This window comes from Palaemon carinicauda, chromosome 7, assembly GCF_036898095.1.
Source record: "Palaemon carinicauda isolate YSFRI2023 chromosome 7, ASM3689809v2, whole genome shotgun sequence".
NCBI lineage: Eukaryota > Metazoa > Arthropoda > Malacostraca > Decapoda > Palaemonidae > Palaemon > Palaemon carinicauda.
In genome coordinates, this window is record NC_090731.1 from 62,386,455 (window position 1) to 62,401,454 (window position 15,000).

The window sequence follows — 15,000 nt, forward strand, 5'->3', positions numbered from 1 at the left end:
ATACCCCAGATATTATAAGCAACATCACCACTGAAGCTGAGCTCTACTGGCAATTTTACCTTTTGTCTCGCTTAAAATTAGAGGAGCGTTTGGCGAAAAACCCCAACACAGCTCATTTCCTACCAAATGAATTGATTCAGAAAACAGAGGAGTTTGTTGAAAAACTATGTAGTGAATCATTTAAAGCATTACAAAAAGGTGAAATCAATCTTACACAATCCACCATCAATGATTTGTTCAAGATCTGTTTTAATTTGAAATTGCCAGCTGAAGAGCTAACTGGTGCCTTCCTGAAGATAGTGACCACTTTCCAAGGCTCCTTTCAGTACAGTTTCCTTCATAAAGGGATGATGGAATTCATGGCAGCTCTATCTATCGCTAAGAAATTGACAAACCAATGCTGGGACCAATCTGTAGACTTAGAACCAAAAGACACGGCCTCACTTACAAAGATCTTTGAAATGCTGCATGGAGGGAGTCTCCCTGAAAACCTTCACAAATATCAAAATATGCTGATCCAGTTGATCAGCCTATTCCATGTGGGTGACGGAGACGAGATGAAGGTGTCAGAAGATGACAAGATTGAGGCACTGGAACTCCTAGTAAGGTCGGGAGTGAACGGCAAAGACTCAGTGCTAAAAGTCTTGAAGAATATCAAATGTGATCATTCTTCTTCAAGATGGATAGCACAGAGGTTCAAACTGTTTGATAGGTACACCAGAATTGAAGATCATACAATTGATGCGTACACTGCCCTCCTTAGACCCACAGATCCCCCTCTCCCAAACAGAGAGGAAATTGAAATTACAATAGACCTGAATGACACTGATGGGTTAGTTGAACTACAAAGGCAACTTTGCCGGCATCTCATCAACCCATCAATTATAGAGCTAAATAACCATTTCGACGGAGATTCAGAGCCGACCGTAGAAGAAAGAGAGTCAATCAAGAATCTACTCACCAAAGAGTAAGTTATTATTATTTGACAGTTATTTGGAACATTATGAGATTCATACAATAATAAAATATCTTTATAACAATAGGCTTCACTGGTACATGCTCATACATACAAACATATGCACATGCACACACATATAGGCCTTCTAATAAAGAGAGAGAGAGAGAGAGAGAGAGAGAGAGAGAGAGAGAGAGAGAGAGAGAGAGAGAGAGAGAGAATCATAACCTTTAGTATAACAATCAACTTGAGTTATGTAAACAATATATTTTATGTTGTCATTATCATCATTGTCACAATTTATATCGTAATAAGTCGGGTAAACATAAAAAAAGTCCAGATTCTACTTTCTCCTTTTTTGTGAATATTAACTTCTATATGCTACGAAATTATTCGTTTTTACTTCTCCTTTTCATCATCATCATCATCATAATCATCATCATCATCATCGTCAACTTGATAATAAAATTCCCAATCAAATCCAATAACTATATTTTTCTTTTCTTCTCTTTGGAACAGTTGTGCAAGATACAGAGGCATCTGGGACCCAACGTTCCAAATCCCTCCAAATATTAGAAGACTTCATGTCAGTTTTAAGGACCACCCCAGCCTCGACGCCTTCTGTCAATCTTTGGAGAAGACAAAAATGATTAGAATTCATGAAATAGGTAAGTAAGAACAAAGAATAAGAGATTTTCCCTGTTCCTTTCCTCTGAGGGACATTACAATACCTCGCCTCCATTTCCTCATCCTCATCCATTCTCAGTCTGTTAATATCATTGTTATCATTATCAATATCATTGTTAGCGTCATTATTATCACCATTATTACTGTAAAGATGTGAACATTTCATCCAGAAGTCTCCATCAGGTTTTATTTCCACAAAAAAAAAAAAAAAAAAAAAAAAAAAAAAATTTTCATCTGAATTTAAGTTGATATAAAAGCTTTTGATAATAAGTTTTAATTTCCTTCTTTCCATATATCAAAAGGAAATATCTCATTTCTATGGTGTTGATTTAATTAATAATGATAAAAATTAGTCAGTGATCATTATTGTAATGAATAGCAAACTGATACCGGCACTAGCCATAGTCAAAATCGAGCAGAATGGCGCAGTGGAAGAGTGCTGGACCCATAAGCCAGAGGTCCGTGAATCGGAACCACGCCCTTTTGGCCAGACACGGACCACGCTCTGCTACTGGACTATTTTCAACCACCTAGGGGCTACACGCACCGTCAAAAAGCCCCTGTCCGGAGAGAAGCTCCGGGCAATCTAAAGAAAAAGAAAGAAACACGGCTCCTCTTGACTCCACCTTCATCCTGCGCTGATTGGTTCTCTACAAGGATGTGGGCAGAGTTATCCGAACGGGAAAACCAATCAGCAAAAGGAGTGTGAAAAGGTATCGGTCTATATCTGATAGTTAAAAAGAAGCTGAGTTGTTATTGACTGAGGTGATTTAGATGGTGCATAAAGTTAGGGTTTCATGAGGAGACTGATGACATTCCTTATGCCAGCTGCTACAATCCTCGTGTGCACACACACACACACACTCACACACATTGACTCTCACACGCACACGCATTAACGCAACCTCAAAGAGATTGCTCTACTGTGTTTAGTTCTTTTGCCTCTAAATTCGTTGTTGCAGTTATTATTATTATTCCCATTTGACCTTTCCCTTTAGGATCTTAAGAAAGAAACAGAAAATGTTCAGTTTTGATTATCATGTTTCTCAACGTTCTTCTTCTTCTTTCTCTCTCAGAGATTTGCTTAAGTGTCAACGACGTCAGCAGCGTCAGTCGCCCAATCCCTTTCTTGGAGAAGGATCCAATTGTCGATGTCTATGTCAGGGACGTCAAGGAGGAAGACATCGAAAGGGTTGGGGACTTCCTTCGGACATTGCAACCTCAGGATTCAAGGAGGTGAGGACATATCATTCCTTATGAGAGAGAGAGAGAGAGAGAGAGAGAGAGAGAGAGAGAGAGAGAGAGAGAGAGAGAGAGAGAGAGTACTATCATGATATATATATATATATATATATATATATATATATATATATATATATATATATATATATATATATATGTGTGTGTGTGTGTGTGTGTGCGTGTGTATGTTTGTGTGAAAGTGTACTCTCAGTAGGCCTATATACATCCCATATCTATTTTGACAGGACATGGGCCTATTTTCTTAGAGCATCAAGTAAACTAAAAAATAAGAAATATAATATAATTATAGAAATGGAAAAGATTTTTATTCATTATTACACTTTTTCATTTGTTACTTAAATATTTACTTTTAATCGCAAATTACATAAAATTTTAGGTCATGAATATATATATATATATATATATATATATATATATATATATATATATATATAAAATTTCAGTACAGTGTGTGTTCACTTGCGTGTGTGTGTGCGTGTGTGCGTGTATGTGTCTGAATGCAATTGTCACCTAAACAAAACAAGATAACAATAAAAGCATAAAATAATGAATAAATGTAGGTGACATCATTTCCTTTCATCTTCTTTTCATTTCTTTTCATTTCATCCCATTTTCTTCCTTTCCTTCTTCCCAACAGATCGTTCATGTCAATCCAGTTTCTTCTCTGTTCCCTGGGGAGGACGAGGAGTCCTGAGGATATCCTCAGACTCCTCGCCTCCTTGAAGGGAGTCAGGGTGAGACACTACATCGTGTTCCCAAAAGATGAAGAACCAGATGAGGAAGCCTTACGCAGTGAGATGGATCTTAAGGCAAAGGAATCCACCGGATGTGAAGTTGGTATTAATTGGTGAGTTTGCTTCTCTTTTCACACTTCCTTTTCTTCTTCATAGGTGTTGTATGATCTCTCTCTCTCTCTCTCTCTCTCTCTCTCTCTCTCTCTCTCTCTCTCTCTTCCACCAATGTTCCAAACCTTTCAGCAGGTGTTGAGCCAGGATAAATAAACTCTATTCACTATAGGCCTAGTTTCAAAAATTATATTTCTTTAAGATTTGGCTTTTGCATTTTTACTATTAGTCATTGTTTTTAAGAGTGTATATATATATATATATATATATATATATATATATATATATATATATATATATATATGCATATATATATACATATATATATATATATATATATATATATATATATATATATACATATATATATATATATAGAGAGAGAGAGAGAGAGAGAGAGAGAGAGAGAGAGAGAGAGAGAGAGAGAGAGTTATGTATAGCAATTTCCATTTCATTATTATATCCTTTTATTGTGATTATTCTGTTAGAATTATCTGATCATGTGTGTTTGCACCTCAGTATTTCATGTTCCCTTCTATTATCTCCTCACTGACTTTAACGCTCATTATATTCATCTTCTGCCTTTCCTTTATCTTTATTATTACTCCTTTCTATAATGAATAGAATGATCTTAACCTATTTTTTTATTAGCTTTTGTGTTTATTCATTACATTTATTCAAAGTCTTTTTCGTAATGGTGTTGTCTATTTTGCTCGTCAGGTTGCTTTAAAGTTGATAAAAATCGTTGGGATGAAGAAGAAGAATAAGAAGAAGGAGAAGAAGAAGAATAAGAAGAAAGAGAAGAAGAAGACGTTCATCAGAGTTAATTCTTCAACTACAGATGCTTTTTATCTCACTCTAAATTGAAGTCACCAAATTCAAATTCAATATCACAATTTATCCCTAAATGGTCAAAATAGTGTTCCAATACCACTAAGGGATTCATGGTAATCCACCTTTCTATAATGATTAGATTATAAAATTCACTTTCAGAATATAAAGGTCACTTCTGTAAAGGAATGTGATATATATGTGACATTGAAAACCGGCGACGTAAATTGTGTTGTCTAGGGAACATGGTAACGAGAAGATTTGCCTTCTGCCACCTAGATATCAAGAAACTCCTGTTTCAAATCTACCTCTATAACGTGTACGGCTGCTCGCTATGGGCAAACTATACGCGTGAATCGATGCGACGTATCACAGTCATACACAATATCTTAAGACGCCTCACTAATACCCCGAGGCACCATTGAGCTTCAGCGATGTTTGTTGAAAATAGACCGGATAACCTGAAAACCGTCATTCGACGCTCTATAATAAGTCTCACCTCCCACCTACGTTCTAATGAAAATCCCCTAGTTCAAAATGTGTTTGCAAGTGCAGCTAGAATAAAATCCAAAATGTGGGAAACTTGGAGTAGCTAAGCGTCAGTACAATGAATTGCATTTACTAATCTCTGTTGGTGTGGCTATACAAAATCTTCATCACTAAATAATATTGGAAAAATATCCAGTTATGGTATGATAATGTGTTTTATTATATTATATCTTTGCTGTTTGGAAGTCCTGCTCTTATCATCATTATTATTAAGTAATAATGCTACTATGATTTTATTACCCAGACCTTAGAACTCTGGGATCAACCTGCTAATTGATGTTTGTACTGTATCACCAATAATATTGCCTATCTTATCTTTCTTACTGTCATAAATGTAAGATCACTGTAGCCCTATTGTAATTCTGTATAAGGCTTTTGCTGATATAAAGATTATTATCATTATCATTATTATTATTAATATTATTATTATTATTATTATTATTATTGTTTTTTTGTTGTTATATATATATATATATATATATATATATATATATATATATATATATATATATATATATATATATATATATATATATATATATTGTGTGTGTGTGTGTGCGTGTGGGTGTGTTTGTGTTTGTTTAATCATGTCTCAGACATCTACTTGACAATAACAAATGTTAGGGAAAATTCAACGTCTTTTCATAGAAACCTATTTTTAGGAAACTTTTATTATTATGTTTATTGTTATATTCATTCTCCTGTTTCTTCTACTTAAATCTATTCTCCAAACTTTGCTTTTGTTAAATAATTTCAGTGCAACTATTTTTTTTTTTTTTTTTTTTTGAAGTGACAAAGTAGTGCATGACTTATATCATTTCATATTCTTAGCAAAATGCTGTAACACTTGAATGTACTAAGATTCACTCTAAAAATTGTCTAACATCTATTCATGACAATCAAGTCTCGCTGATGATATTAGAGGCGACGGTAGGTAATAAGTAACAGTGGAAATCACCATAAATAAATATCTGAATGAAACAAATGTTGTTTTCGTTACCTTTAACGTTTTGTTTGTTCAATATTAGCCTGCATTGATAACATCTTATGATATTTCCCTAATCTTCCCTCAAAGCTCTGGACGGAATATGTTCAAAGAAACTCTCTCTCTCTCTCTCTCTCTCTCTCTCTCTCTCTCTCTCTCTCTCTCTCTCGGGAGGTGAATGGAGACATCATTCTTACCTAAGTCCTTCAAAGGACTCATATCCTGCAACAAAAAATAAATGGAAAGAGGGATCTTAAAACTTTTCACACAGGTGAGTTCTTTGTAAAATCTCTTGTTCTGTATTTGATTAGTTTGAACATTAAAGTAAACTTATCCGAAAGTAAAACTTTTTCTGTGAACTTACATGTTATAATGGACAAGTTTGCAGCTAAGGAATCATATTATTATAGTTAATCAATTTAGTTTTGCAATTAAGGATCAAAGTAAAGGATTATCTATCACACTAAGCATTTTATTGCAGAGATTTGATCTTTTGTAAAACGCTTGAAGTTGTAATGGCCTCATATATTGATGCTATTTCCTATTGCAGATCAGATGAACTGGTAGAACAGAAGACTGACTGACTGACTGACTGACTGACTGACTGACTAACTGACTGACTGGCCGACTGTTGCACGGGGATACAGTTCCTCGTCATCTGTTGGACCTAAGAGAAGCTGACATGTTAGGCCAGCGTCCGTCAGACCCATGAAATGAAATTCTTATCAGAAAGTGAAGAAACACAGAACTGAAGCTGACATTGGAGAAGAGAATAATAAGATGAGGTAGGATTTTCAGGGTAATAATTTTGAGTTACTGTTCTTAATGAATTATGTGAAATGGGTAGGATGAGGAGTTACTTCTTTTAATCAATTGAATGAAAATGTAAGATTTGTAGTTACTGCTCTTAATGAAAGGAATAGCAGGAGTAATATTTTGAGTTACTTTTTGATAAATAGAATGAGAAGAGTAACGTGAATATTAATTTTTTGTTATTCATGTATAATATAAATTTCCTAAAAAAATTATACAATTAGACATTTTAAGCTTGCACTGTAAAATGTAAGGATTTCTTCTATATTAGCGTGAAACAAGCAAAGGTAAAATAGGTCAGACATACCTCACTTGTTCCCATGCACACAGACAGACAGAAGGAATGGGAGGAAATCAGGAGTAATTATTAGCAAACGCCAGTAATAATTGAAGCTTGTAGCCTTCTTCTCGGCTGTCTTCAAGTGGTTAGTTTTCACAAAAAGTAGTAAACATTGTTTCTGGTTTTTCAGGCAATCTACTATTGTCTTTAAACAATAATTGTAAAAATCACCTCCTTATAATGGTTTTAAGCCATTGCATTCAGATCAGTAATTCATCATTAACCATTAGGCAAGTCGCATTTGATAATTCTGCTTTATTGTATGTTTGCAGGGAAATGATTAAGGGACGAGCTTCTCTTCGGAAATTCCTCCTTTTCCTTTATTGGTGCTTGCACCAGCACTTAGGTGAGATGTCATTTGAACTTATTGAGTTTTTCCTTGCAAAGACCTGAGAAACACCTTGCCTAGAGTGTCAGAGTCCAGGGTCGAAAAGGGAAGCTCCAAACCGGGTCTGGTTGAACGAGGTCCCCCGCGTACTCTTTCTATAGCAAAACACTCACCTCAGGTTTTTATTTAGGAGGTTTGGCACACTGATACCACCTAAGAGAGAGTAGAGAGTGTCTCTTAATGAATCCAGCCAACACCAACTGAGCTGAAGTAGAGAGTTTATCTTAAGGAATGTGAAGTCAATGTCTGCATTCCAGAAGTAGAAAATGACAATGAGGGAGCAGCACCAAGACAGGTCTTCAAAGATCATCTCGGATTGATGGCGGTAATTACCTTCTTTAGAGTAATCATCTTCCTCTACTTTGTATAGAGACTTTTCTACAACTCCTTTATTTTACTCATTTTTTTATCGGACAATTTGGTCAATACAAAATTATATTTATCAGAAGTATATCCTTTTCCGTGAACTTATATCATGCCTTTAATAATGTATAATACTGAATAGATATGGTCTGCTACTACATATTCTTATCAATTTAATTGATCCATTTTGTTTTGCAATAAAAGATCAGAGTGAAGATATATCACAACAAGATTTCTATTGCAGACATTTATCTTTTGAATAGCACTTAAACTTTGTAATGCGCTCGTATGTTGATGCTATTTACTTTTTATAGATCAGAGGAATTGGAAGAACTGAACATTGACTGACTGACTGACTGACTAACTGACTGACTTACTGACTGCCTTATTGACTTACTGACTGGTGCAAGGGGATATTGACCACTGTCATCTGTTGGACTCAAGAGAAGCTGATATATTGGAGAAGCTTCAGTCAGACCCATTTAGTCAACCTCTGATGAGAGGAAAAGAAGAGACAAAAAGATGAGGCTAGATTTTAAGGAAAAAAAAAAACATTCTCCTTACAACTCTAAATGAATTGAAGGAAAAAAATAAAATCTGAGTTTATTGTTCCTATGGAATTGAATGCAGAGTAAAATTGCTTTCCTTTCGGTAACTTTTGCAAAAGTTTTCCATATTTTCATTTTTATTAATACTATCAAGGTTAAGATTACTATTATTTATGATGAATAAATATTTCTTTGATAATTTAATACATTAGACCTATATTAAAACCATTTTATATTCCAGTACTTTCTTATATTCAGCCCAGGGTTTTCAAACATTCAACTCTTGTATTCAGAAAATAACTGTTAAAAACACCTCTTTTAAATAGTTTTATTATATGGCTATCACTTACTTAATTTGTCTTCAGGCATTAAGCAAGATGCATTAAAGATACTTTTTTTGTACAAAAGACTAATTCTATGTTTATTGCATGTTTTCAGGAGGATTATTTGTTGAGCTTCTTTTCGTAAAGTCCATCATTTATTCCAATGCCACTTGCATCAGCCATCTGGTGAGAGGTCATTCTTATACTAAATCTTTTCTCGTTTTTTATTTAGGAGTCTGAGCAGTCTGCATCCAGCCTTTTTGAGACATTATTCCTATAGGCTGCGAGGCTACAAGAGCCTGTGTATGGCTGGATTGGTCAGGCAATGTACTTAAACAATAGACATTGTCTGCATTCTGGAAATAGAGTCTGGCCTCAGGGAAAAGCAGGTCATCTCTCAAAATGTTAATTCCTTCACTTCTCGTCTCGTATCAATGTCGGTGAGTACCAGACACAGCCATTCCTTAACTTTGTCCTTCTCTAGAGTCATCTTCCACTTCTTTGCACTGAGCCTCCTCTCTTCAACTTCTATATTTTTTTTAAAGATTTATTGCTGGACGATTTGGTTGACGTACAATTAATATTTCTCCTTTTCTCTTCTTGTGACAAGATCATGAATGATAAGACTTGGAATGAAGAAGCCATTCAATTCTGGATTGTCCTTTGGAATGAAAGAGCCTTTTGATTCCGGATTTTCCTTTGGAATGAAGGAGTCATTTGATTCCGGATTGTCCTCTGGAATGAAGGAGCCATTTTCTGGATTGCCCTTTGGAATGAAGGAGCCTTTTGATTCCGGATTGTCCTTTGGAATGAAGGAGCTTTTGATTCCGGATTGTCCTCTGGAATGAAGGAGCCATTTTCTGGATTGCCCTTTGGAATGAAGGAGCCATTTGATTCAGGATTGTCATTTGGAATGAAGGAGCCATTTGATTCTGGATTGTCCTTTGGAATGAAGGAGCCATTTGATTCCTGATTGTCATTTGGAATGAAGGAGCCATTTGATTCCGGATTATCTTTTGGAATGAAGGAGACATTTGATTCCGTATTGTCCTTTGGAATGAAGGAGCCATTTGATTCTGGATAGTCCTTTGGAATGAAGGAGCCATTTGGTTCTGGATTGTCCTTTGGAATGAAGGATTCATTTGATTCCGGATTGTCCTTTGGAATGAAGGAGCCATTTGATTCCGGATTGTCCTTTTAATTGTAAAATTATTAATATCATTGAAATAAATATGAAATATTTCCTTTTGAACATTGTTTAATCATAAATGTAATGTGAAAACTGAGAGATACGATCTGTTTTGATGATCCATTCCTTCAATTGCTATTTTATATACTTCATGAAAAGTTTTTAATATTAGCTTCATTCAATTGCAGATTCACATAATCAAAGAAGTGTAGTCTAAGTCTCCTTGAGAAGTAAGACGAGGACATCTTCATCCCAGCAAATCCTCTGGAATCGACTTGGCTGATTAGATCCTCTTGATTGATCAGAACTAAAAAGAACTCACTCGATCTCCTGTTTGATCACATCCTTAAAGTGAGAACCATTAGAGGTTAGCATTTGATCAGCAGACAAGTGAAGCATCCCAACTAATTGATTAAGGGTAGAGGTAATAGATTTAAGGGATTACAAAAGAAGAAAAATGAAATTCATATAATTACAAGGAATTATAATGAATACAAAAATACACATTATCTCATTCATAGCACATATATCATCTCCATAATAAAATGAGGTAATGTGTAAAGATATGAAGCTGATCTTCTTATTTGCTAATTTTCATGTATACAGAATTTATTATTTTCAACATGAACTTAAAACAATATCTTTAGTAAGAAACTATTCTGCTGTGGCTGACATTAAAATTGTGAATTCCTCTTGAATCCAACTTTCATATGTTTTCGTTTCTCTTCCCAAAATGGAAGATGAAATTAATGAAGCCCTGAAACATATCCCTCATGATGATGGTGGCCCAAAGTTCACGGTGAGCAGTGAACTTGAATATTTTACTTTTTCAGAATTTTATCACTTATTTCCAGGAATAAAGAACATGCATTTTGATACAGAAGCAGCACATCAGTGTAAATTTCACCCCTTTCTCCAGTCTCCTTTTCTGTGTACCTGTACGTGCACAATCTCAACAACAGGTCTTCAGGTCTTCTCCTATCATGTATCATTCTACATGCTCTTCTCGGGAATTTCATTTACACTACTCGTCTCTACATCCAGACCCATCCTTAGAGCTGTGCACTCCTGTTGTCATGGTTAAGCTATTTCTTAAACATCTCTTAGAAGCCCTATAAATACATTTCTGAATCCTTAAGCTTTGTAATAAATTTTGATTTCTTCTAAAAGAAAAAATCAACCTTCTCGACCTAATGTCCTGCTCCTTTCCACAGGAATCTCATCCTAAGTGAGAAAAGTCCTTAATAATACAATGTCAGATTCTGATAACTAGTCGCAGCTGAAATAAATACAGATTAAAGCCAAGTTTTACAGTGCCCCAGGAAGGTCCTGTAGTATGAAGCTCTCCACCTGCAGACTCCTGTCCTCAGCCTCTCAACTCTGTTAATGCCACATGACCTTCATTTCCCACTGGCTCGATGGGTTAATTCTGGGTGAGCAAGGAAGCCAGTGCCAATTCTACCTTAATCCAAAGTACTATTGATTTGATTCTTCCTTTACATTTGGTGAAATTCACAATCTTGATATTCGTTAGAGATTTAGAAATTTACTATATTTCTTCATTGTTACCAGGAGACAAAATCTTTTTCTTCACAAATTCTCCAGCGCGCTCACACTTTCACCTAGAGAATGTCGTGTTACTACACGTCATCTTAAGCACACATCAAGATTTTGGAGGACGTGCAGGCAGGGTAATGGCATCCTAGAATTCGTCATTCTTTTAACCCTCGACTCTGTTGACTACCATCGCTTAGCGATATCTTCATAGTCGCCCCAACTTCTCGAGGTGCTTCGAGGCATTCAAAACCTCATCATAAGGAATTGAAAGATTCCTTCCTTAGGAACTTCTGCTCCTCTTACTCAGGGTACGACCTTCGCTCTTTAAAGGATTTCGGCTTCATATTGTTACGACCACGTGGTCAAGAACTTCATTCCACCTCGATGGATATTTAAAGGTTTATTCCTTGTTCAGGTAACTGTTGGTACTTCCAATTATTTACTTCATTAAGAATATTTTATTCAAGATTATTAGTGGTTGTGCATTATTGGTGAACAAAGTTTTCTGATTGGCATGGATTATTAAAGCCTTGTTCATTTAAGTGAATTTCTGAACATTGTAGGACTTAAGGATTAAGGAAATTCCTGTGGTTTGTGGGTGCCTTCGCACCATAAATCCATGAATGCCCTGACGTTTTTAAGTCTTATAGCTTGTGTATAGTAGTAATATAATTTCCAGTGATATTTTCCATTTTATCAATATTGAGAGATGCCTTTTGATCTTGAGAAATTTTTAGGTGCACCCAGGGAGCACCTAAATACACTACAGGAAGCTAAAAAGGACCAGCTTCGCCAAATAGCCGTAAGGGCAAGAATATCTGTAGGTCATGCTGTGGTGAAAGCTGAACTATTGGGAAAGATATTAGATTTCCTGATAAATAGTGGTAACATAACTGAAGAAGAGGCTATTCCCTTAAGGCCTTTAACACTTGAACGATGTGCTGCTCGTACTGTTACTATAACTGAAGACCCAGAGATAGTGAAATTGAAACTCCAACTTGAACTGCAGCAGGTAACAGTAGAGGCTGAACAAAAAAGGCTAGAAGCTGAACAAAAAAGGCTTGAAGCTGCAAATGCCGCAGTAGAAACTGAGCAAAGAAGACTTGAAATAGAACGTAAAGAAAAAGTTCTGTTGGAAAAGGAACTATCAGCCATAAGAATAGAAGAAAAGTTGGCAGAAAAACAGCTACCCGATGCTTTTGACCTTAGTAAAGCACGCAAACTCCTGCCTGTCTTCGATGAAAAAGATCCTGATGTTTTTTTCATTACTTTTGAAAACACTGCAACGTCTCTCAACTGGCCAAGAGACCAATATGTTCTCTTAATCAGAAACTCCTTCAAAGGAAGAGCTGCATATGTGGCAGCACAACTTGTCCAAGAAAGGGATTGTGAAGTCTTTAAAACTGCCATATTAGATGCTTATAGTGTTACAGCAGAAGGGTATAGACAAATCTTCAGACAAACTTTGAAGAACCAAGCTCAAACCTATCTAGAGTTTTTCACATTGAAGTTGAAGCAGTTTAATAAATGGATAGACAAGGAACAAATAACTACTTTAGAACAATTAAAGAATTTAATAGTTTTAGAAGAATTCCTGAGGCGTATTCCAGCTAATGTGGCAATGTTTATTAGAGAAAAACAAGAAAAAGATGGCAAAAGGGCTGCCCTATTAGCTGATGATTACCATCTCATTCATAAACTTAAACCACATTCGTCCTCACCTTCATCTTCCTCCCAGGTTTGTACTTTTTGTAAGAAAGAAGGTCATCATATTAAAGACTGTCCTAGTCCCAAATGCAAAGCATCTCATGGTAAGGCTTCTCCTAATGCTTTTTCACAAGGACCCAAATCAGGGAATACTGCAAATAAAACGACTCTTCACTGTGCTCAACCTCTATCAGACTTTACAGCATTTACATATCCTGGTAAAGTAAATGATATTCCCGTGCAAATTTTGAGAGATACAGGGTCCTCTCAAACTATCATTAGCTCAAAGTTAAAAGATTTAGCTAAACCAACAGATCAGTATGTAACTGTGTCAGATTTGACTTGTCTAAAGGTTTTACCTATTGTACAGATTTCTCTTGATTGTCCTTATTTTAAAGGTTCAACTAATGTTGCCTTGTTGGATTCTGACCTGCCTTGCAAGAACATAGACATGATACTTGGTAATGACTTGGCTCAAACTAACGGTACTCCTAGTCTTATCATTACGCAGCCTGAAGTAGTGATCGAAAAAAGCTTGCAAAGAGTTTTCTCCGGTGGTAGAGCTTCCCTGCCAAGTAGTCACCAGGTCTACAACCTCAACTTCTAGCGACACTGAACACACAGGTAAGGTGGATCAAAGTACCTTAGGTGAAAAAGTCCTTGCTGATCTTGTTGATGAATTTGTAGAGTATCAAAGGTCTGATGATAGTTTGAAAGAATACTTTGATAAAGTAAAAGATGACGTTGATGAAAGTAAGTTACCATATTTTTATCTTGATAATAACATCCTTATGAGACGTTATAGACCTTTGAAGATTGCAGGACAAAATTCCTGGCATGATAGTTACCAGCTTGTAGTTCCTTCTAATCTTCGTGCAGCCTTATTGGATCTTGCTCATTCAGCAGAGTCTCATCTAGGCATTTCCAAAACCTATAAACGTTTGCTGGACGATTACTACTGGCCTGGTATGAAAGCTGATGTAAAGCACCACATAGAATCTTGCCATCCCTGCCAGGTAACTGGTAAACCAAATCAGAAAATACCTCCAGCACCATTAGTTCCTATTACAGTACCTAATTCTCCTTTTGAAAAGGTAATTGTAGATTATGTTGGTCCACTTCCCAAAACTAAAAAACAAAATGAGTACATTTTAACCTTGTTGTGTCCAACTACTAGATTTCCTTTAGCCGTACCTATAAAAAACATATCTGCTAGAACAATTATTGTTAATCTTCTTAAAATATTCACCATTTTTGGTTTTCCAAAAGAGCTTCAGTGTGATCAGGGGACAAACTTCACTAGTGATCTGTTTAAGCAAACTTTAAAGCAGTTAAACATCTCCCATATTTTTGCTTCAGCTTATCACCCTCAGACTAATGGAGCCCTTGAACGAGTACACCAGACCATTAAAAACCTCCTGCGAAAGTACATTTGTGAAACTGGACGAGACTGGGATGAAGACCTGGATCTGCTTATGTATGTACTTAGGAGTACGCCTAATGAATCGACTGGAATTTCTCCCTTCGAGATGATGTTCGGCCGCAGACCTAGGACAAACCTTAGTATGGTAAAAGAAAACATCCTAAGAGGTACTTACAAAGACCAGCAAGTAAGTATTCCGCAATACCTTCAAAGTCTTAAGGTTAAATTTGACCA

General features: G+C 35.8%; 2 protein-coding genes across 3 annotated transcripts in view; both read left to right on the forward strand.

Annotated features, from left to right (window-relative positions):
• LOC137643938 (uncharacterized) overlaps window positions 1-5,528 on the forward strand; it is a 47,275-nt gene extending 41,747 nt beyond the window's left edge. Inside the window, exons 2-6 of the mRNA XM_068376709.1 lie at window positions 1-967; window positions 1,475-1,623; window positions 2,719-2,878; window positions 3,543-3,752; window positions 4,471-5,528. The exon at window positions 1-967 is cut by the window's left edge and continues 1,466 nt beyond it. Coding sequence (XP_068232810.1) covers window positions 1-967; window positions 1,475-1,623; window positions 2,719-2,878; window positions 3,543-3,752; window positions 4,471-4,480 — 1,496 coding nt within the window. The 3' untranslated portion in view covers window positions 4,481-5,528. The remainder of the gene's footprint in view (window positions 968-1,474; window positions 1,624-2,718; window positions 2,879-3,542; window positions 3,753-4,470) is intronic.
• A 6,156-nt stretch (window positions 5,529-11,684) lies between these two features.
• Window positions 11,685-15,000, forward strand: part of LOC137643939 (uncharacterized) — a 5,550-nt gene continuing 2,234 nt past the window's right edge. Inside the window, exons 1-2 of one of the 2 annotated variants that reach the window (XR_011045097.1) lie at window positions 14,024-14,437; window positions 14,703-14,953. Coding sequence is in view for 1 of the 2 variants with exons in the window: in XM_068376710.1 (XP_068232811.1) it covers window positions 12,346-13,950 (1,605 nt within the window). In the remaining variant the exon portion in view is untranslated. Of the gene's footprint in view, window positions 13,968-14,023; window positions 14,438-14,702; window positions 14,954-15,000 lie in introns of those variants that run through there. The other variant, XM_068376710.1, reaches the window with a different exon arrangement.